The 25,324-nt window shown below is 35.5% G+C and overlaps 1 protein-coding gene across 1 annotated transcript in view; it reads left to right on the top strand.

The window, feature by feature from the left end:
• The window catches only part of LOC111512354 (choline/ethanolamine transporter flvcr2a-like), a 59,871-nt gene that overhangs the window by 18,239 nt on the left and 16,308 nt on the right, over positions 1 to 25,324 (top strand). The window contains exon 3 of the mRNA XM_074175091.1: positions 21,264 to 21,488. Within this exon, the coding sequence (XP_074031192.1) occupies positions 21,264 to 21,488 (225 nt within the window). The remainder of the gene's footprint in view (positions 1 to 21,263; positions 21,489 to 25,324) is intronic.

The raw sequence follows: 25,324 nt of genomic DNA, 5'->3' as shown, positions 1-25,324 counted from the left end.
CTATCACCTATAGATAAGTCACAAATTTCACCTGAAATTAAATGGGTTTTTAGGTTCGGTGTGGGTTCGATGATTATAGCCTATATAAGCGGTAAATTGAGCCTGAATTATAGAGCTTTTATGATGAACAAGTTACTACACAATGTGAGTGTATATCTAAGATAAAATACGGTTTTAATCTATTTATTTCAATAAAAAAAAAACGAATCTAAACTGGGAAAATCCAGTTCCTACTGCAACAAGGCATATATGTGTGGGTCTTATGCCATCTAGAAGCAACAAAGGAATATTTTTAATTTTGTTCATAATGTGTATTTTGCATACTTTGGTATTAAATTAGGGAATCAAGATAAATCTTGGGCTCCCCATATAGTGGGTGTTGTGTGTTGAAGAATAATAGTTTCAAAGTAAGAAAAAGTCATTTCGGTTTGGAGTACCAATGGTTTGGAGAGAGCCTAAAAATCACAGTGATGGCTATTATTTTCGTTCTTGTTCAGTGCAAGGTTTCGATTTAAAAAACAGAAAAGATATTTCATACCCCACCAACATTCGTTCACCTGTTCGCCCTGTTCCTCACGAACCTAACTTAACTACTTCTTCACCTACGGATACCTTGAACCACATTTTAGACGATTTTGACGCAAAAACACATAGTAGCAGTAGCGACAGTGATGACAGCTGGCGATTCAGGTACCAATGACCCTGAACTTTTCTTTCAATCAGACTTGAACGATTCAGTACGAGATCTGGGACTCGGCAGAAATTTTAGGATCTAGACTTAAAGAAAGACATATGTTAGCCTCCGGTGTTTCATTTTCATGGTACCGATTTAGAGAAAGGTAATTTGTCCCTTTTTTTACACAAGAGAGTGACCTAGTTTTCTGCAACAATATTTCCGGCGTCATGGAAATGTTCAACATAACGTATGAACCAGAGAAATGGAGACTTTTCATCGATTCATTAAAAGTGAGTTTGAAAGCTGTACTTCTTCACAATAGGAACCAATATGCTTCTGTGGCCTATTGGACACTGAGTCCATCTGAAAGAGTGCTACGAAAATCTTGAATTTGTTCTTAATAAGTTCTTAATGAACTCTGATCGTAAGTGGACCATTTGTGGAGGCTTGAAAGTTATTTCAATGTGACAAGGTCAACAAAGTGGTTACACTAAGTTTCCATGTTTCCTATGTTAATGGGATAGCCGTGACAAGAAACAACACGATGTCAAGCAGCTGTGGTCAATAAGAAATAGTCTTATTCCTGGAGCTAAAAAGGGTGAAAAACAAAGTTTAGTGGTTCCTAAAAAATCTCACTTCCACCACTCCATATCAAATTGGGGCTAATAAAACAGTTTGTGAAAGCATTAGACAAAGAAGGAGATTGTTTCAAGTATCTTTCTGAAAAGTTTCCTAGTCTATCCGATGCTAAATTAAAAAAGGAATCTTCGTTGGGCCTGACATAAGAAAACTCTCAAAAGGTGAAGGCGTTGTCACTAAAATGGAAATGAAAAAAAAAATTGCCTGTAATTCATTTAAACTTGTTATAACAGGCTCTCTTGGAAACAAAACAGAACCAAACTACAAAACTTGATTGCTGAAGTGATACAAAACTATAAAATGTTGGACTGCAACAAAGTCCATTTCCTTCACTCACCTTCATCTAGTTCCAAACAATAATACAGTCTATTTTCGAAAGCGTTCCTTACATTATTGAAGATGTCCGGAGTCAGAAATCGGCATCCTCGAACAATTCTCTGTAGCAGGTCTTCCAGATTTGTAGAAATAATTCGATAAGTAGTAAACGTATCGAAATGGACGACGCTGTTAGATTTTTCTGCGCTGCTATTTTTTGTTTAATCTAGTTGTCGCAGAACAAAGAGTAGATAGTTGGCCACTGTCACTTCTTCACGAATTATTATTCCGTCATCCGGGTTCACTGTGTTCCAACATGGTTTATTCTACTGAAGAAAAAATAGAAATTGTTGCAACCTATTATTGAAATAATGAATGTGCTACAAGTGATACAAAACTATAAAATGTTGGACTGCAACAAAGTCCATTTCCTTCACTCACATCTGGACTACTTATTCGATAATATGGAACGCAGATACCAAGGTCGGTGGAATGTTAACATGATGGCAGACTACTGCTGGATGTTAAAAAGGGAAAGTTCACAAGAAAACAGCCGAAAAAGTACCAAAAGAAGTTTTTCGTAAATACTTGTGTATCACTATTATGCTTAATTTAGCTTGGTAGCATTGTTTCTTTGCTTTTACTTCATATTTAAATAAAAATAAATCCACAATTTCTAGTTTTTTTGTACTTTTTCAATTATTTCATCCTTATTTTGTATGCAAACCTCACGTGATAGATAAAAACAAATGTCATTTTTTAAATCAGCGCAAAAAACTACATAAAGATCAGTTAACGAAATCGAAAAAAAATTCAACTTTTTTATAGACCTGTGTAATTTATTACCAAAAATTACATGTAATGTGTTTTAATCTACAGGAACCTTTGAAAAGGTTACCCCCCGCTCGGATGCAAGACTCCAATCTACTCCTCATAGACTCCCGAACTCAAAATACCATGATCACTTACGAGACACACTATTTAACTTGAATGTCTGCAGCCGTTTATAGTAATCGGAATGTTGTTGATAGGTACCAACGGAATTGTTAGATTTTTCTTACTCGGTAGGTGTAGTGTACTATGCTATACTTTTATTCCGGCTACGTTGATAATTTTAAAATTACCAAAATCGTTATTAACGAAATTCTTCGTATCTTCGAAACAAAGTGCCCTATCAAAAATCTCTGAAGGACAAAATATCCTTAATATAGTCCAAGGAATAGGCCCCTAATTTTTAACACATTTTTGATAAACACCCTATATAGAGTGTGTCTCACATTTAGCTCCTCTCAGAAGAAGGAAAGTTATCAAAAAATGTTTCAGATAACAGTGGCATACATTAGTGCACTGGATTTTCTGAAATAATTCAACAGTATAATGGGTCTTTCATTAAGCGTTTCCTATCTTTAAACTAAAATTAAACGAAGTTTACATATCATCCACATTTTTATCCGTTTGAAAGACCTATTGGTGTCATTATGTGTTAAATATAACATCGTTCGAATGTTCGCCAACATCCAGTTTTCCATCACTCTGGCGTATAAATTATTCTGAAATTGACCAGTGGCATGGGTTATGTTGGCTTTGAGGACCGCCGTGATTTGTGGCTTATTCGCATACACCTGCGACTCAAGAAAACCCTATAAGAAAAATTCTAACGGGGTCGAATCGCACGATATCGTGGGCCAGTTCACATCACCTCCACGTGAGATGACTATGCCCTCAAATTGCCCGTGCAGAATATGCAATGTGGCATGAGCTGTGTGGCATGAGCTGTGTGGCATGTAGCGCTGTCCTATCGAAACCACATGGAGTTGGTGTCTAGATCTTCCGATTAAGGCTGATAGAAATTGTAATCATCGCCGTTGACAGTAATGGCCTGGCCAACGTCGTTCTCAAAGAAATATGAACCGATGACGCCGCCAGCCCAAAATCCACACCAAACAGTGACTTCTTCGGGATGCAAGGGACGCTCTTGGATCTCATATGGATCGATATCGTCCCAAATTCGACAATTTTGTTTTTTTACGTACCTCTTCATCGAACAAACATCTTCATCGCTGAAAATGTTTTTTCGATGAAGATTAGAGTCCGTTGCCAATTGCTCCAGAACACATTCAGTGACCACACGTCGTTGTCTATGGTTGTTTATCTTCAGTTCCTGGGTCGGTTGAATTTTGTACTGGTGCAGTCTCGACCCGAAATTTGCTAAGTTGTGGTCTGCCAAAGATCGAGTTTTTGTGAGCGACGCAAAATCGACTGCCTAGGATTATCTGGCAGTCTCACAGAGTGGCGATGTTTCTGGCGGATCTTTCATTTCGTCAACCTACAGGTATTGGAAGATCGTTTACTGAACTAGTGTAGTCAAATTTATCCACCACATCGCGAATAGTCCTCTCGGTAGCACGATTATGGCGATTGTAAAATGGGCAAAGCGCGATACGTTGCCTCTACAGAACACCCATTTTGATAAAACAATTTCATCATTTGCTCGTGTTGTTGAATGCTTTATCCATTCATGGTGATTTGGCAAAACGGACTGAATAAATGACAACTGATTTCTAAGATGTAGCTTCAACAAAATAGTCGTTATCAATTGTGAAAGTTTGAAAGTCTCTATTGGAAGGCCCTTTACGCGGTACACAGTAGAAGAGTGGTGTATTCTCACAAATTGAGTATTCGTTAAAAACATTCAAAAATCCTCCACAAAAAAGATTCTGGTCAATTCATCATCTGACAACAAGAAGATTATATTTTTGATGGGAACCAAATAAGTCTAATGATTGTATCGAGGATAGAAACATACTCATAAGAAAATAAATATCTGGAAAGGAATTCTCTAAAAATTCTTCTCTTCCAACGTGTGTACGCAGTAGGTCTTGCATGCACTTACGAATCTTTCCTACACTAATGAAAGGTAATACTCCGAAACCAGTCTGTAGGTGATCTACTCGATCGATTTTAGTGGAGTCCTGTTGCTGGATGAACAAGAAACATCTGCAAAACCAACCTCCGCCAGGCAACTTGCATAAATATCTGTCGGATATAGGTTAGGTTAGCTCCAAAGTGAGTGAGTCTATTCGACCCTCCACCGCAACCCGCAAGGGTTTATTGTGGCTTACACCTATTCATACTCGACCAAATAAACCCAGCTTCTTAACGAAGTCGATTAGTTTGTATGGTGGGTGGTCTTTAAGGTCAGATGGTGAGAGTAACGAGTAAACAGCTCTGCTGTTTCATCGTTAATGAGGTAGTTGGATACAAATACGGATGAGAAGTACAAATTGAAAGTTCAAATAAATAACGAGATGCCCGATAAGTAAGTGAATACTTGTTTCGAGATACAAATTTGGAGTGAATGGGCATATACATACATACCTTGAAATAGTTAAGAGTGAGAGGCCCGGTTTTACCGGGTATGCCTACAGACACGTACGCTTTATCAAAATGTGTAGTGACAGATATGTTTAAATGATTTCTGCTCATTCCATTATATTCAGAAAAGGGCATGGAAGGTTTGGATGGCGAGATTTTTTGAGAAAATGAAATACTTTTCCAAATATCATTGTGTGAAATGTCTTGTTTGAAGAAATTTTATTGAACTTCTGCACAGGCTAATGCTTACCAAAAATTCAAATATGTCTTCGTCCGAACCTTACAATGCCTATGTAGCTTACAGTAAGACACTTAGTTTCCAAAAAAAAATAATTATAAGATCATATTTTGCAAAATTGAATTAACAGAAACGCTACTAGTTAGGCAAATTATTCACATCAGATCATCGCTAGTTGACTGAATTCAGGCGCGATAGAATAATCAGTGGAAGTTTGTGGTAGTAGCCACGCCTCTAGAACAGCGGCGCGCGTATACATATTTTAATATTTCTTCAATAAAATGTAAATGGGATATTCCAAAATTACTGGATAAATATTCAGTACTGAATATTTCACAGGAAGTGGTCAAAATTACGGGTTAGAGCGCATAATGTATATTTAGACAAGCTTTTATTTATAAGCTTGTAGGATTAGGTTCACTTGCAGAAATACTGCAAGTTGAATTTGACCCAGTTCTAATCATCCGATTGATTTGAAATTTTGCAGGTATACATAATCCCAGTGACAATGCATTATGAAATTTTTATTAACAGAAAAAACAAAAGAGAGACTTCATATGGCGAACGAGTTTTGTTTTTATAGTCCGATTCGAATCAAATTTGGTATCCAGTGGTTTTTGGGGTCGGAGATTATGATTCTCATATCAAAATTGGGAAATTCAACGTGATGGCTCCAGAATGGTGGACGAGTTTTGTGATTATCGTCCGATTTATTCAAAATTGGAATCTGGGGGTTTTCAAAAAAAATGAAGATGGAGGCGAAATAAACGGAAAAAAATGTTATTTGTAGTTGTCAATAACAAGAGAAATAAAAAGTTGAAATAAAAAAAATAAAAAACATTTTCCAACAAAAGCTTTTATACGAACACACTAAAAAAGGAAAATAATAATTTGTTATTTGATCTAGGTTATTCTGTAAGTTTTTTATTTTAAACTATATACTCAATACTCACTTGACTTGCAGCAAACTGCTGCGCTATCGAGAGATTGCGAAATTATTGACAATTCGTATTGCTGTAGGTCTAGTGATATCTGACTATTTTCTAAATATAGGTATTTACTTTTTGAAAATACTTCGCCTCCCACTGATTTGTATTATTTTGCAAAATACTGGGTGTTCTATAAATGAATGTTAAAATTTATACTTATAGAATATAAATAGTTTAGGTTGTCAATGTCAATAAGTTATTTCAAAGATGTCGTACCATGCGTCACTTTTACTTTAGGGAAAAAAAGTACGGCTTTACTTCCCACAGTGAGGTCAGGAAATGTATACTTTCGATAGAGGTTGGCGGAAAACATATTCATTGTCTATTTCTTCCTAATAAAAGTGTGTGTATTACTTGAAACCCAAAGTGAACTACGTGCAAATACGCAAAGAAACAAAAATGCAAAATATTTCTCTTTGTCACAACTTGGGGTGTTTAAAAAAGTATCAATAAATAAGTTATATAATCGAATAAATTTATTTGCTGTTAAAACAATCAATTAAGGAATTATTGAACTGTATCTTCGAAGATAAAAATGAAAACAACAATAAAAATTAATTGGAGCTCCGAGGCGGCTTCATTGATTCCAGTGGCGCATTTGCTTTTTCAGCTGCAGGAAACTCCAGTAAAATCTGCAGCACCACATCATCTGAAGATCTTGAACTGTCAATGTCCTCTCTCTCATAAAACAAAATGTAGGGTGTTCCTGCATTTTGCTTTTCCAAAAATTTTCGTCCCTTTCAATTTCCTTAATTTTAATTCTCTTGAAAGTCCAAACTTCGAAAATACACTTTTTATATCCAGTAACATGCAACTGGCCTTGTATTTGATAATAACATTTGTGACTCGTATTGACAGTTCCAGTTTTTTTCTACAAAACGTTATCTTTCCATTTTCGATTCCTTCTTGAGGAGTAATCGATTTCGCCGAATATGGACATTTCACCTCTATAATAGCAGTACCGTCTTGCAAGACTCCATCTGGTGAAGCACCAAGAAATTGTTGATCTTTATCGACGTAAAGACCACATTTTAGTATTTTTTGCTTTACTTCTATTTCCAATGCAAGGACCCTTTTTTCGTATTGCTTTCCATGCATTATTGTTGGCGTAGATAAGTACTTGGGATAAATAATTTGTACTATGATATCGAAATTTGGTTTGGAGTTAGGTGATACTTAGACACTTCCCACACGTCAGCCTAATCTCCGTTACTTCAATACAGGGTGGTAAAAAAATACAGTTTTTTCGTTTGCTTGAAAAAGTTGTTGAAATTTGATTATATTAAATGGAACACCCTGTATATTATTGAAAATTCGGAAAGCTGCTGAAATTTGCTTTCTTTTTATGTATATCATACCTATACCTAACTAGTCAAGTTTCGGACTTATGAACATTTATTTGTGAAAATGTCCCTTCAGAATGGTATTTCCATTCGGTATTTGGTAAGCAGGCCATGATTACTATTTGACAGTAGCGTTGTGACATTCTCATAATAATATCGACATTTTCGTCACTTCAGAAGTTGCAAATACCTTCAAAACGATGGAACAAAACTATTCAAACGAAGTTCTTATGAATTTGTTTATTATTTTTGGACAGTGTGACAAAATTATCAACAGAACATGTAGAAAGTTCAATGAAATGTATCCGAATCTACCGCCAGTGAACCTCAAGAAATTTATACGAATTCAGAACAATTTCAATATGTTTGGATAAACTTTAAAAAAGCACCAAGAAACTTGAAATTGGAAATATTGATATGAATAATTATAAAAAAGTAAAACAATCATGTGGAATATTTCAAAATATGTTCGAATCGCTGGCCGTTCACTTCCAAGCACTTTAAAATGCGGGTGTTGACTGCTTTCGTGGTGGCAGATCTGATTTCATTGGGATCCAAATCTTCAAATGTTTAGGCAATCCTTTCTAACAATTCATCTCTCGAACGCACGGGTATTTTGTAAACTTTTTCTTTAAGCATTCCCCACAAATAAAAATCTAATGGATTAAGATCGGGTGATCTCGCTGGCCAATTCCATGGTCCCAAGCGCCTCATCCACCGATCGTCAAATAGTCTATCCAGTTCTGCGCTCACTTCTCTTGTGCAATGTGCAGGAGCTCCGTCTAGTTGGTACCAACAGTTTTGATAATCTTCGAGTGGCAGATTATCTACGAAACTGTCTACAGTTTTCTCCAAAATATTCAGGTAGCTTCTGGATGTTAATGACTCCGCGTATATCACGTACCTCAATTTGTTGTCCATCAACATGCAGAAGACATTTAAACTAAATTTTTCTTGAAATCCGGCTTCTTTTGTGACGTGAGGATTTTCACTGGACCAATAATGACGATTTTTTCTATTGAAAATCCCTTCTCTCGAAAATTTCGATTCATCAGTCCAAATAATTTTATTTAAAAAAGTGGATCTTCTTGAATGCGTGTCAACAACATTTCACAAAATTCTACTGTCTGTTGAGGATCTTGAGGCTTCATTGCTTGAATTTTGGTGAATTTATAATCATGCATTTTATGTCTTCGCAAGATTCTTTGAACCGATGAATATTTTATACCCAAATCTTCTTCAGCACTTCTTATCGATGACTCGGGAAATGCGTGAAAATATGCTAAGACATTAATCTGGTTGTCTTCGAAAGTTACGGGTCGAGGCAAGTTTCTTGATGCTTTTAAAGTTGATCCAAATGCATTGAAATTGTTCTGAATTCGTATAAATTTCTTGAGGTTCATTGGCGGTAGATTCGGATACATTTCATTGAACTTTCTACATGTTCTGCTGATAATTTTGTCACACTGTCCAAAAATAATAAACAAATTCATAAGAACTTCGTTTGAATAGTTTTATTCCATCGTTTTGAAGGTATTTGCAACTTCTGAAGTGACGAAAATGTCGATATCATTAGGACAATGTCACAACGCTACTGTCAAATAGTAATCATGGCCTGCTTACCAAATACCAAATGGAAATACCATTCTGAAGAGACATTTTCACAAATAAATGTTCATAGGTCCGAAACTTGATTAGTTAGGTATAGGTATGATATACATAGAAAGAAAGCAAATTTCAGCAGCTTTCCGAATTTTCAATAATATACAGGGTGTTCCATTTAAGATAATCAAATTTCAGCAACTTTTTCAAGAAAACGAAAAAACTGTATTTTTTTACCACCCTGTATTGAAGTAACGGAGCTTAGGCTGACGTGTGGGAAGTGTCCAAGTATCACCTAACTCCAAACCAAATTTCGATATCATAGTACTTCTTAACTAAAAGATATCGGCATTTTTAGAAGTCATGATTTTCGAAGAAAAAAATTGAATTTAATTTTTATTTCGAAAACGGTAACAGATAGGTATAGGGAAATATCAAGAAAAGTTGTCGTGCAATTGTTGGAGATTCCAAAAATAAATTCTCAAATTCTTCCTATCTAGAATATCTCGTAGGTTATAGAAGGTGTAAATGAGCTTTCTCAGTCTTTTTGTGACTTGACTTATGTGTTCATCCCACCTGAAATGCTGGTATTTGATAGTTGAATTCTTTTCTATTATATCACATGTACATGGTGGATGTGAGTCGCATCTCAAAGTTTTTATTTTCAGTTTTGTTCTATGTGGCTGATCAGTGTTTTGCAGAGAAAATGTCATAAATCTTGTCTTATTAACATTCAAAGTCAGTAGATTATAATCAAGCCATGTTTTTATCTTTTGAAGCCCGTCTTCAGCAAGTTTATAGACATCTTCCCATGATTCTCCTGTGTATACAATAGCTGTGTCATCAGCATGGCAGATGAGGTGACCACAGAAGTCGGTTATTTCTGTGATACTGTTTATGTAAGTTAGAAGGAGAACTGGTACAAGAACAGTTCCCTGAGGAACGCCAATAGTGACTTCTTGTGGGGTACTCAAGTGTTCATCAATTTTAACTCTTTGTAATCTATTTGCTGAATAATTCTGCAAGACATCTAGTGTCTTATCTCGCACTCCATATGTATATAATGTTTCTATTAGTAATCTATGGGATACGGTGTCAAATGTTTTGGCCAAATCCAGGAATATGGTTGAAGATTTCCTCGACTCGTCCAATGCACCGACAGCCTTCTCAACAAGGTTCATAATAGCATTTTCAGTGCATAATTTATTCAGAAAGCCGTACTGATGTTTTGTTATGACGGAATGTTTATCAAAGAATGATAATAATCATTTTTTAATGCAGTGTTCGAAAATCTTTGCAAAATTGTTAATGACAAAGATCGGCCTGTAGTTGTTTAATTGATTTTTTTTACCCGTTTTATAGATTGGTGTTATGACTGATTCTTTCCATTGTCGAGGCACGGCTCCTGTTTGAAACGATAATTTTATAATATGTACCAAGGGTCCTATGATCTGTGTGTGAGTATGTTTTATCATTTTAGCAGTTATTCCATCAGGTCCAGGGGAGCAGTTATTTTTGAGATTTGCAATCAAGATAATTACTTCATTTTCATCCGTAGGTTCCAAATACATAGTAGAATTTATAGATGTTTTTTTTTAGAAAACCGTTTGGCAAATCTACTGCAGGGATTTTTTTTAACATGTCCTTGCCCATGTCCTTTTAGTGCTGTTTTCATTTGAAATATCTTTGATAATTTTCCAAAGTTTTTTACAATCACCGTTTGCTTTAACCAGTTTATTTCTGTAATATTGATTTTTTGTGTGCCTTATCGGTCCGGTCAATTTGTTTCTCAGTTCTTGTATTTGATTTTTGCTTCAATTGTTTTGGTGTTATTCCATGTTTTCTTAAGATAATCCCGGTACTTTATAGAATCTATGAGTTCCATGGTAATCCAAGGTTCAATATGTTTAATCTTGTTTTTAACGAATGTGATTGTCTTAGTTGCCCTATCTAAGCATTGTTTGAATTTATCAATGAAAAGATCATATGCAAGTTGTGCTTCCTCGCAGTTCAGAATACTCACCCAATCCTCTCGTTCTAAGAATAAATTTAGCTTCATATAATCAATTCTCTTGGTGATTTCACTTTTTGTGTTTATGAATACATTGTTTTTTTTCTTTTCGTTTATGAATAAAAATACAGGGTAATGATCTGTCATGTCAGCTAGAACCATTTTTGGTATCATTTGAATTTCGTTTCTATTAAAATTTTTTTTCCCAATAAAGATGTGGTCAATAATAGTACTTGATTCTTCCGTTATTCTACTAGGCTCATTAATATATGATATGAAACCGTGTTCAGTTAGAATGTTTAAGTATCTTACTGTGTTTTGTATAAGGGTGTCCTTCAGATTAATGTTAATATCGCCCATGAAAATCTCAATATTTTTTTTGGTAGAGTTTGCAAAGAACTGTTCTATATTGTCCAAATATGTTTGTACGTTCACAGATGGGGGTCTTTATGATGCAGTTAGGCAAATTGAGACACCACTGGTTTCAAAGGTCAGACTCAGAAGTTTTGTTTCAGATAGTGAGATGATTTCAGTATTTACATTGATATTATTTCTCACATAGATGATGATTCCATCATTTTGATTAACTTTAGATTCATTATAGAATATATTGTAATTTGGGATGTTAAATGTACTCACACCTTCAATATTCCATGTTTACGACAAGATTACTACACCGAGAATGCGTTTTCCAGACTCTAAGTAAACGAGTAATTCATCATAATGTTTTTGATACTCCTTATATTAAAATGGATTATTCCAATACCTCTCACTCCCCATCCTTCAGCCTCAAAACACTCCTACAAACTCCCTACAATTTCCGTTTTAATATTCTCCTCCTCATCTAAAATCTCTAAGGAATCTATCATTACAGTTCGTTCCTATATGCATAGAATTAAGGTGCGTATACCTAGTAAATATGTAGAAATCAAATCAATAGTAATAGTGGATACAATTATTTTACAGCTTTTTCATTAGGAATTCATAGAGAAAAGTTCATCAATCTCTTCCCTGGTTCTTATTCAGGTAACTTTGTTTTAAACATCAACATAAATTTCACCAGCACTTGTCCATACATTTTGCAGATGTGTTTTTTCAACTGTACGAGCCAGTAAATCGACTCTATTGCTTGTTAGATTTTCTCGAATTACTATTCTAGTACCTATTAGTAATTTTTTCTTTCTATATATCTCCTGCTTCATTTCAAAATCTTTTAATTTCAAAAATATTCCTCTTGGTTTGCCTCCATCTTTTTTTTTTCCCACCCTATAGCACAGAACTATATCGTTTGTGGAAATGTTGATTGCCATTTTGGTTTCCAATAGTTTGATGATGTATTCTCTAGTATTTTCTTTGTTACTTTCTTCAACATTGAAAATTCTCAAATTCTTCGTTCATTTTCCTTGATCTATGTTGTAAACTTTTTTCTTCAGCAATTCATTTTGTTGTATAAGGTTCGCAATATCATTCTCACTTTTGATTCTCATATTTTCCATTTCTTCATTCATACTATTCAGATCATCCTGTAGATGGGCGATTTTTTGTTCAATTTGGCTGAACTTCTTTTCGATGTTTTTCATCACTGCGCTTGCTACATTGTTTTCCATCGTTTTTATGAATTTCGGGTCCTTTAGACATCGGGTCAACGAGGAATTTCCTGCCGTCTCCACTTCTTCTCGGACTTCTCTCGTAATAACCATTGGTGTTGTATTTAAGACTATTTTCCCACAAAGGTAAAACCAATAGTTTTGCTATTCAAGAGAGTTTTCGTCAATTTCACACTGTTTTCACTGTTTTATTCAAGACTTTACTAGGAGCACACCTGCTCACGCCTTTTCAGTACGCACCATACTTCTATACTATCATCTTTATCTTGTATACTATCCTCTTTAAATACTTTGAATCCTTCATCATCTAAGTCTGGTTTTTTGCAACATTCACCGTAATCCTCGTTGTTACTTTTTTGCCAGGCCCTGTTTTAACGCAAATTTTGTGACGACGTGTGTATCTCTCCTCAATTTTTTTTGATAGTGCAGGCATTCTACCTGTTAGCGACTGCGATAAAATGGACACAAAATGTTTTGTATTCCATTCCACAGTAGAAGCTTCACATCTCGCTTGAAAGGGTCGTCTTGAACAATAATTGATCCGTTTTCCACCTATGTGTTCACAAATGATGGAATTAAATTTTTCAACAGTATTCGTATCGACATTATATACTAAACTTTTGGAATGCGTGGCAAAATATTTGACTGGGACCATCATTATTTTGTATATAGCTGGAAGAAAATGATAAGTTAGTATATAATTCACATACCATCAATGTTTTAATTTGAATATTCTAATTAAATTTCAATCTTATCTTGATAAATGAATTTCACTCACCTATAAGCTTCATATCAGTTATTATTGAGTTTGCATTCGACTTTTCATTGCAGAAGTATGATGAGCAATTTCTGTGTTCTCCTGAAATATGACTGGGTCCATTCAATATCTTTCCTTGAATTTTCAATTTTTTTATATAAAAAAGTATTTTCTTCTGATCTATATTCGATAGCCTTTGTTACTGAAGACCTAAACCGCAGAAGATTCTTCTGAAATTATCAAAAAAAAGTATCATTACCCGAGAATATATCAATGTTGATAATTAATGGGGTATATTTCTTATAGATTTTTTCATTTGTTCTGATGAAATAATCGTTCATTGACCTTAATTTGTTTTCTCAAAACTGCAGGGCCAGCATGTTTGTTATTGCAAATATCTGCCAATTTATTGACATAATTCCTTAGGAGATGGTTTCTACATTCAATTTTTTCCAGTGTAATGTTGTATTCTGCGTAAGGGTCGCGTTCCAATAACTTTTGATAACAGGAGCTGTCCCCATCAGTAATCATCGTTTTACAAATCACTCCGTGCTTTTCCAAACTTTGTTGAAGTGCTGCTGCAATTACATCCGACTCCATGGCACTTGAAGACAATATCCAATTTTTGAAATAGCGATGGGCTTTGGCTGACTTCCTTTATTTTGTTACACACAACGCAATATTTATTTTTAACACCCATGCTAATTACTTTATTAGTTTTTGCACCAATCACCACACCACCACACCACCACCAGACAATGACGAATAGTTCCTTTTATACGACTTTTCGGCCCAAAATCCATCGCATTTTACGGTAATAAATGGAATTCCGTTGATAATAACAATCAATAGCAATTTTTTTTCTTCTTCTATAGCTTCATCTATTACTTCTTGGGATTTCTCCTCTATCTTATCACAAACTCTATTGTGAAATTTATCGTATTTTCGATGGGATCTATAAGGAATTTCTAATGTTGCTGCGATCTTCTCAACATGTTTGTATCCCAATCCTAATGACATGAACCCTAAAACCGCTTGTTCATTCACTCCTTCGGCATCATAGTTAGTTTTTATATTGTAATATCTATTGCACATGTTACATTTCAATTTTATAGTCGATGCGAATCCAGAACGATGTTCATCAATAACAACAATATTTTGCAAAGTGCATTCCGTACCGGGATCATGATTTTCTGGAAGTGAAATTATTTTCAGTGTATTGAAAAAATGGTCGATATCTATAATTCTTTTCCTAACCAAAATATATTTTTTTCAACAGTGTATCTGAAATTTCTTTTTTTAGATTAATTGGTTTTACCATCCATTTGGGTTTTTGTATCTTCACCAGAATTCGTATCTGATGATGATATCTCTCTGTTATCGCTTTCCAATTGATCTGCTGATATATTTCCGTATTTGGATCGTTATTCTTATTATTTTCCAAAATTAAAGGTTACTCATTCGTTACATTGTTTGTTTTGGACCTGAAATAATAAAGAATAAGACACATATTCAATATTTATGGAACACATGAATGATATGTTGTGGGTACAAAAAGTGTAATTCACGGCCTAGTGCATAAAGTTGAACTTTATAAACTACGAGTAAAATTTTTACTTCATGTACGGAGTAAATAAACTTTTCATTTTTCCAATATAGTTCTAGTTTCGGTTCACAAAAATATTTCTTCGAAATCTTTTTTGAAACGTTTTATAAATCCCTTCAACATTTTGTATGGTTACTTAGGCCTGATCCAAAAATAAAACCAACTTGATTTTTAAACTTATTTGTACAAAATTTTGACTTTACCAAAAGTTGTCAAAGTGACCACTTTAGGCCACTAGGTAGGGCAAAGTGGCCACTGCCTAAATGGATTTAGGTAGTATGGAAAAAATAAAACGCATATAGTTTCAGAACTCAAAACAATTGTATTAGGGTTTTAAACAAAAATAGGCATTACTGAAAGTATGTGGAACTATGATATCACTGGTATTTACATAAATGACAAATAAACTCATCGTCCTCCTCTTCGGCTCCTGTGCAGGCTTCGTGAGCCCATTTGAGGCACCCAGAACATCTAATCCAGCCTTCGTTGTCCTTGGATTTCGAGTAACAATCACCACAGAATAAACAATCGACGTCGCTGACGTTGCCTTCTTCATCATCATAATAGAGATCGTCATTTTTTTTCTTAACCAATGCGCGTTCTCCTTTATTTTCAATTTTAGTCACCCTTTTCTTTGGAGCCTGCTGTTTTTTTTTCGATATTCCTTTCTCTTTTTGCTTCCAGCATACGTTGTTTCGCATTCTCTTTATCTTCTTTTTCTTTTCCAATTGCCATGAGAGTGGCCTTATATGGTCTGGAATGTTAGAACTGTTGCTGTCGCGCTTAGTTTCTCTTTTGATAATTCTATTGATATTTTTGATATTCTACAGAAACAATTTCACGTGGACTTACAGCAAATGAAGTGGACTTCTTGTTTGGTGGACTATTCAAATTTGAAGTTGTTTGTAGGGAACCAGCTGATGAAGGCGATATTGGGGTTTTCAAAACCACCAATGACTTCTGTTGAGCTACTGTTGTTTACAGTCTGAGATGAAGATGTACAAACTTGTATGATGGTGTTCTCTTCTCCTGGCGCAGGGTCTTATTGTAGAGTTATTTCTGTTGTTTCAGCAGCTGCATAATTCAGTTCTGTAAACACATTTGTGTTAACAGAACTGAAGTTGCCGGGAAAGTTGCCGGGAAACCTGGAATTGAGTCACTGTTCGTCCTGGATTATTCCTTAAGAACTTTTCAATGCTTTGTACAAAATACGTATTGAAAAGTGCCATAAACGCAACGTCGAATGGCTGCATTTTATGACTGCATTGGGGGGAAATGCACAAAGTCTAAGTTGTTCGTGTGAGTTGCATGACCGTCTAGTACCAGAAGAATCGGGTCGCCTTTTGTTGGCTTTGAAAATTTCAAGAAGTGGTCAAACTATAAGGTGAATATTACCATTTACATTCAACCAGTAGGATGACATGAAAAAGCTGATCCAGGAGGTGCACCATCTTGCAGTTCAACTTACATTCTACGCCTTGGTAAAATCACAAAGGGTGGTATAAATGTCCCTCCAGCCGAAACACAGACTACAAAAGTTGAAAGAACGCCTCGTTCAGCAGATGTTAAAGAGCCAACTTGTCGCCGACTTTTTAGAGCGAAGACCCTGGACGACTTGGACTGGACTGTTGAGAGTGCAGTCTTATCAACAGTGTACACCCTATGAGGTGGGAATTCGTGATCTTTCTGAATGCCTTCCAAAATTTTAAAAAACTTTGATGCATTAGTTTTGTTAAACGCTTGAGCCCATGCAGCTGAAGTCGCCTCAGGCTTCCGTAATGCAATCATAGGGTGGCGTTTTCTAAATCCCTATTCCCAATCTTTCCCAGCAGTTTTTTTTTCATTACTAAAGTTATGAGGTATGCAATTTTCAACAGCGAGTTTGTAGGCAAGAGCCTGCAGATCAGCGACTGTTACACAAAAAAAGGACTTCCATGTCCAAAAGATGGTTAACTATTTCTTTTTCCTGCTCCTCAGTGAATATGGGTCGAAAGTGACAAACAACCTTTTTTGTGTTTACTGCATGAACATTTTTGTCGAGTGTACACCGTTTTAAAGTATTTCGAGGTACCTGGAACCTTTTAGCTGCGGTTTGCTAAGGTTCACTGCATCAATGGCCTTTTGCATAGCTTCAGAGTTCCAGGACTGCTGAGCGGTTTTCTTTTTTATACTTGGACACCAGACTGTTTTTCTTCTGTAAAAAAAACACGGAATTAGAATAACTGAAGTTTGCCGCAATATTGCTTTTAATATTATAGGCCTACACAGTTTTGTTTGTGATGAATGCAGTTTCAAAAATCAAGTTTTATGCAACATACATTGCGGGCAAAGTGGGCACACTCTAGCACGCCATTTTCTAAATATAATATTTCACGTACAACCTGTTGTAGTATCTACTGTTGAGACATATGAATTTAAAGCTAGAAACATGTTTTGTATGATTGATGTACAATTTACTTCACCTAGGCCTACAATAAAATGAAGCGAAACATGTGATGCACTTACCTAACATCAGAGGGTCGAAAAAGTGGAAAATTTGCGATATCTCGGTGAGCTTGCGTCTGAGCGGAACCAAACTACAACACAATAACAACGGCTTCCGGGCGAGTCGTTGAGACTATTGCCGCGAGGCTGCAGCACTATACAGGGAAGAAAACTTAGAGTGGCAACTTTGCCCGCAATGGCCACTATGCCCACCCTTCCCCTATGCTAAGCACAACTTATACTTTACGAACTGAACTAAACCGAAATAAAACAGCAATAATCCAACCGAAAACCTAGAAACACTATTACAAAGTTTTTTATGTACCACCACTGTCGAGTTCCTTCTGTATCGATATTGTGTTTATGTGCATATCTAGGCTACTTGCAAGCTCCACCTTTTCCCTTCCTCCCGCCTGACCCTTGCACCCCTCAGAAACTGTTCGTGAAAGGCATGACACTGTTAAACAAAAACATAGAATGAATAACATATAAAGGTATTCGACTACGAACATATTCAATCGTAAATGTAATCAAACATGTACAGCCATTATACTTTGTTATTATACCTAAAATAAAATGAAATGAAAAAACAAACACTATAATACAATATAAAGACACAGTTCAAGATTATTTAGATTTCAACCAGTTCTGTTTAATATAATATATCAATCGTTTGTATTCATGCTTGATAAGAGTGAGACATATGTATTTAAAATGGTGTTAAATTTTCATTTTCCTTTGAATAAAAATATGAATACAAATAGTATAATACAGTAACACAATTTTCAACTTAGCGAATATCAAACTTTTAAACAGTTCAGTACATCGGTATTTAAAAGGTTTTCAATTTTCATTTTCCTTCGATTATTTCAGTGACTACTATTCAAGGCATTTTCAGAATGTATTTTTTTAATTCTTTCTTGAAAGTAAAAGTGTTATTGATGTCGGTTATTAATTTGGGAATAGAATTATATACGTTAGGCGCAATGTATCTGTATGACCTTTGACCAAAAGATTTAGCCATGTGAGGTACTATATGTTGATTTTTCTGTGCTTGATTCCGCGAAATATGATATTTCAAACCAGTTTTCAGATAGTACAATTGCCTTGGATCAAGGATATAACTTTCACTAAAAAGCTGGTCTAAAGGATATCTGTTGTTTTTTGACAGCATTATTCTCAGTGCGCCGCCCCATCCCAAAATACCATTTCTCAAATGACTTTCTAACACGGCGTGATGCCTTAGATTCAATCGTCCAGGGCTTTCTCGCCTCTGGTTTTGGTGAATCATCACTTGAGCGCAAACGTTTGCTAACCAGCTCAGGGGGGGTTTGCTCCTCCACCTGGACCATATTCTGCGTAAGCTGCTCAAGAATTTGGTGCAAGGTGGTTTCATAAGGTATCCCGTTCTTGAGGAGATGACTCAGTCGTTTTCTGGTTGCACCACCAAACCTTTTTTTTAGGTTCAGTTATTGGATCCGGAGTTGGAAAGTTGAGGAGCTCTCGCTCCTCACCTGAATTTACAGGGAGGTCAGTTGGAGTAGTAAGCTCGACATCCATCTCCTCTGTAAACTCAGCGTCAGAAATAATTTTTAAGTTTACTCTGACCATAAAAGTCTCACGAGTAGCTAAGGCACTATCAGTGCTATTCTTTCTCAAATATTGCTTGAAAGAATGCATTGATTTACGACGTTACTAACAACTGATGAAGAATATTCTGGAATATATCAATATACACCCATCAAAGTGCCTCTATGCCATTATAAGGGTGTCAGAGATATGGAGGTTGAAATTTGTCAACTCAGAAAAAATATGACCACAATCACGAAAGGATCTGGATTGTTTCTGAATTCAAAATGCGTTCGAGAAATTTCAAGAATGTTTTGAAAACTTGTGATGTTTATTTCAGTGTAGTTAATTACTTCAGATTAATTCTAATGATTCTAGAACCGTCTGGACCAGTCTGAAAACTTGTGGAACGTTTTAAAATTATCTTCATTGCAATATCATGAATGGTTTTGAAATAATTCTACTGGATTTATGTTCTGGAGCGTTTAATAAACTTTTGAAAATTTTTGTCTGTTGCACTCTGCATGAAATTGATTTGTGCAATTGGTAATGTGCACAAGTCTATATGCAGTCCATCTAGCCGCTCTCTCCAGAAAAATGTGGAGAGGAGGTAGATCAAGAAGGATCCCCATGGCCGCTGACGGTGTGGTACATGTGTGGTGGTCAAACAAGCCTGTCCCTGTAAGCCAGAGAGCTATGCCTGGGCCGTTTTCTGTAATGCCTTCGGCCATCAGGTAATTGCACCATAAGTGATCAATGGTCTGACAATCATCACATAAATCCAATTGATTCGTTTGAGACCAAAACCCTGATTTTTACCATAAATCCTTCGACATGTCCATAGGGACAGTCTGGCTTTGTGTGAAACAAGTGAGCTTTCCAGGTGACTTTAATTAAGGACAATGCCACGATATTTCACCTCCGTTCCAAATGGAATGACCTCACCATTGAGGAAACGTGGCGTTAGATCGTCTAATTTTTTCCTCCTGGGGAAGGGGATTATCACAGATTTGCTGGAGTTGACAGTCAGCTGCTCTCTCAGTCACCAACTGTGAGCAACGTCCATCATGCTTTGGGGGATATTACACGCTACCCTTCCCGACGTGGACCTTGACAAGATGACAAGGTAATCTGCATAAGCTTGCGGATCCACTTTTCTTCTATCGAGGGCATCAAGCAGACTTTCCATCAGGAGCGACCACAGAAGGGGAGATAGTACCCCACCTTGAGGGCAGCCTCTGGCGACTTCGCCTTGACTAGTCGTAGTTGCAGTTATGTTTACCAGCATGGCATAGATCCAGCCAGTTATGGTCGTTTCAATACCTATCCTGGTCAGAGACGATCCTATAGATTCAGGTAGTGCATTACAAGGATGTTTCATGCTAAATTTGTCGATTTACCGGTTTGATAAGCATACTAGCGGTTATTTTGGGGGGATGTATATAATGCCACCCTCCTGATGTGCCCGTCCAGTATCCTCTCAAAAGGATGTGAGGCTGATTAGTCGTACCGATTTAGGGTGTAGGTCTTTCCGCTCCACTTTTGGTATGTATACCACCCTTGCTGCCAACCAACTGGGTGATATATAGTTTCACGCCAGACTAGCTCTATACAATTTTATGAGAATAGGTAAAATTATTTCCAGTCCGTTTTGAAGAAGAGCTGGAAATATAGCATTCTCTCCAGAAGATTTGAAGGGGTTGGTGATGAAAGGGTCAAAAGGAAGGTTTATATATTCTTCAAAGCCACATCATAAAAAAATTAAAACAAAACATTTTGTTGAAAAAAATAAAAAATAGTTTGGGGTGGTGCACCCTTACCACTTAGGGGTATGCAAAGTATATTTAAACCTTTTCTCAAACCTACCGAATATACATATGAAATTTTATAAAAATCTGTCAAGTCATTTCCGAGATGTAAGGCAACTTACGCTGTGACATGAGAACTTTATATATTAGATATGAAATGAACCATCAATTTGGACCAGTTTTCTCTCTGTGTGTATGATATTCATTCACTTCTCTGTTCAATTCATTTTTTTAATTGGAACAGGGTCTGCGAAAAATTGTGCTGATAGGAATGGTTGGCACATGTGCTGGTACATGGTTGAAACTAGGCGCAGTCAGTCCAGATCGCTTCTGGCTAGCTTTCCTGGGGCAATCTATAGTGGCTTTCTGTCAAGTTTTCGTGTTGTCAGTGCCTTCCCGACTAGCTGCAGTTTGGTTCGGTCCTGCGCAGGTATCATCAGCTTGCAGCATCGGAGTATTTGGAAATCAGGTAAGAGAGGGAATTGTGAACGAAAGAATCATCAGAAATCATGTTTCATTTTGGAAAATACAATGGAACTGTTTAGCGACCAACTGCATTGGAAATGGACCTAGAATAGATATGTAGATTATTGTAGACATAAGTACGGAATATTTATAATATAATTTTTGTTGTTGTTCGTCTTCCTACAGAGATTTTTATAAATAAAAAATAAAGCAGGTAGAACAATAGGATGCAAATTAGATGGGCTGGAGTCAAGGCTGGATTTATATCTGCACTCCGGAGAGGAGGAGAATAATTTGTAAATTTCGGGGAATTAGTGATTTTCAGAGGGATTTTAAGGAAGTATTTGCGTGTAGATATGTATTACAATACTCAATTGAAATGTAGTGTTAATTCAAAAATTAATTTAAGACAATTAAGACGCAGGTACCTAGCAGAGGTATCTATGGTATGAATAAGGACACCATTGCATGTGTATTTAGTTTAATCTTCCCCTTGAAGATGATCACTTGGTGATCGAAACACCTGTCAAGGTGGCAAAATAACGGTTTGGTATAAAACTCCAGTAATATTCATTACTACACGCTCTCGAAGTAAACTGAAGAATATCACGACTAACCCCTCTAACATGGGCTTTGAACTCCCAACAGAAAATAATGTAATATTTTATTTCTATGGAAAAAGCCAAGTCAGTCCTATTATTGAGTGTAGTGTGTCTGTTGAAGGTATAATTCAAAGGAATATCTGTTTATACCGCCTTCAAAAAAACAATGTTTTTTCAATCCCTTTCAACTAAATAGTCATTTGTTGGAGAATTCATTTCAAAGCACGATTTTTCTGAAAATTTCACCTCTCACATTTCTTTACCTGTTCTATCAATCTAAAATATTTTCAGCATTGCGGCGTTGCCACTTCCATCAAAAAGTCCTAGCAACTTATTTTTTTTAAATATAACACCCCGTATATTAATACATTTTGGGAATCGCTGTGGTATTTCAATACTTTTTTGTTAATAATGACCTATATCTATCTCTATCTGTTTTCGAGATAAAAAATAAATTGTGCTAAATATGGTCCAAAACATAGCCTTAATTGAAATTAAGTACATCAGTACTCTAAATTCATGAAAAGTTAATATTTTGAAGATAGTTTGGACAAACTCAAAATATTCAAATAACATCAAGAAATTGACTCCATATCATACAGGGCGTGCTAAAATCACTATTGTTTCCATTGCGCATAAAAGTAATCAAAAGTACATTTTTCCAAATGAAACCCCTGTATATTATTCGGTAAATTGAAAGATGGTGAAAAATGCTTCAAGATGATATATCATGTCCCTATACCTAAATCTTCAAGTTTTCTCAATAAAGTCGCTTCTTCTAGAAACATTATTTTTTTTAGAATTTGGATTTAGGTAGCAGTGGAATTATCAAGCTCATAGCAGTTCGGTTACTTCAATAAGTAATTTACAAAGAGTTATCGACGGTGTTTCGAATCATCTTCCAAAATGAATGCAAATATCGATTATTCAAACGAAGTTCTTATGAAATTATTTATTATACACATGAACAAAGTGATCGAATCATTGTCAGAACGTGTAAAAAATTCAACCATGAATTCAACAATATATTAACACCAATGAACGAGAGGAAGTTTGTAAGGTTACAAAATAATTTCCTTAACTATGGTTCAAAGTTTCCAGGGAACAACTGTACAAAATCAGTCATTTCTAGATAAAAAGTAAGATTTTGTGGGCTAAAACATGTGAAAGTACAGACAATAACAGAATAGGATGATTCAAAATAACAAAATTGTAAACAAAATATCACATTTTCACAATAAATGCTGAAAATATTGTCCATTACATTCTAAACACTTTAAAATGTTTTTTTGTACGCGACTTGTGGTTGCTTTTTTAATTTCCTGGGGATCCAGATCTTCAATACTCCGCACTATTCGCCGTCGCAATTCTTCTTTGGTAGGCACTGGAGTACTGTATACACTTTCTATTAAAACACCCCATAAAAAAAAGTCAAGTGGCGTGAGATCGAGTGATCTCGGTGGCCAATCCCATGGCCCTAAACGCCTAAACCAACGATCGTCGAAGAGTTCGTCAAGTTTCCTGGAAACTTCCTGAATGGAATGAGCTGGCGCTCCGTCCAGTTGAAACCACGAATTCCTCTATTCCTCCAAAGGCAAATTTTCAAGAAAATCGGTTACAGTCGTCCTTAATATTTGGAGATATCTCTCTGCATTCAGTGTGTCTTCATAAATAAAAAAGCTAATTTTATTGTTCTTCAGAATACAGAAAACATTCAGGTCAAATTTTTCTTGAGAACCCATTTCTTTTGTAACATGAGGATTATGATCAGCCCAAAAATGTTTATTCCTTTTATTGAAAATACCATCCCTCGCAGATTTTGATTCGTCGCTCCAAATTATTTTTGACGAAAATTCCCGATCTTCCTATGCATGAATCAAAAGGGATTCACAAAAATGCATTCTACGTTCGAAGTCTCCTGCTTTTAGAGCTTGAAATTTGGTAAATTTATACGTATGCATTCCGTGATTTTTCAAAATTCGTTGTACTGAAGCATGTGATACACCTAAATCTTCTTCTGCACTGCGAATGGAAGCTTCTGGATATGCATAAAAATATGCCAAAACGTTAACAGTATTGTCCTCATTTGAAGTAACAGGTTTTGGTAATGTTGAAGGCGCTTTTAACATGGAGCCATAGTTAAGGAAATTATTTTGTAATTTTACAAACTTCCTCTCGTTCATTGGTGGTAATTCAGGATACATTTGGTTGAATTCTAAAAGTTCTGGCAATGATTTGATCACACTGTCTGTGTATAATAAATAATTTCATAACAACTTTGTTTGAATAAGCAATATTTGCATTCATTTTTGGCGATTTTTTGAAACACCGTCAATTACTTATAAAAGTCACCAAACTGTCATAAGCTTGATATTTCCACGGCTACCTAGAAATCAAATTCTTTAAAAATTATTTTTTGTACAACTGTTATTGAAAATCTCTTTGATAGAAACACTTCAATCAGAACACCTACGAAAAATCATTAAGAAAACTTCACACATGCAGTTCGGGCTATTGGTAATATTGAATCCCTGTGAAGTTACTGACGATGACGAAGTAGTATTCAGTCCAACTGTAGAAAGTCCTTCATGAGTAACCAATAATCCTCCTTAAAATAACGTGAGTTGGCGTATGTAGTTGTAACATATGCCTTGTAATCCAAAGATCGTGTGTTCAAATCCCATGGACCCTATAATTTTTTTTATTATCAGCAGTAACGTTATACAAAAAAATTTGTATGATACATTTGTTAAAAGTGATTTTATTTTGCTCGTGAGTTTTCTCCAGTTGCTGACGGTCGTTTTGCAATAATCCCCACTCACAAAATAAAATGCCACTTTCAACACTTGAAGGTAAAACGTGAACTATTTTTTCACAAAAACGGCTTTATTAAGAAAACTTGACGATTTGGGTATAGGGACATAATGAACTTTCGGCTACTTTTATGCACAATGGAAATAATAGTAATTTTAGCACGCTCTGTATGATATGGAGTCGATTTCTTGATGTTATTTGAATATTTCAAATTTATCCAAACTATCATCAAAATATCAACCTTTCATGAATTGAGAGTACTGATGTACTTAATTTCAATTAAGGCTATGTTTTGGACCATATTTAGTACAATTTATTTTTTATCTCGAAAACAGATAGAGATAGGTATATAACATTATCAGCAAAAAAGTATTAAAATACTAGAGCGATTCCAAAAATGTATTAATATACGGGGTATTCTATT

Source organism: Leptinotarsa decemlineata, unplaced genomic scaffold, assembly GCF_025532065.1.
Source record: "Leptinotarsa decemlineata unplaced genomic scaffold, Ldec_3_MD MMD2_tig00000882_RagTag_RagTag, whole genome shotgun sequence".
NCBI classification, from domain to species: Eukaryota; Metazoa; Arthropoda; class Insecta; order Coleoptera; family Chrysomelidae; genus Leptinotarsa; species Leptinotarsa decemlineata.
The sequence above is the reverse complement of the archived record's forward strand: the minus strand, read 5'-3'. Positions and strand labels throughout refer to the sequence as shown.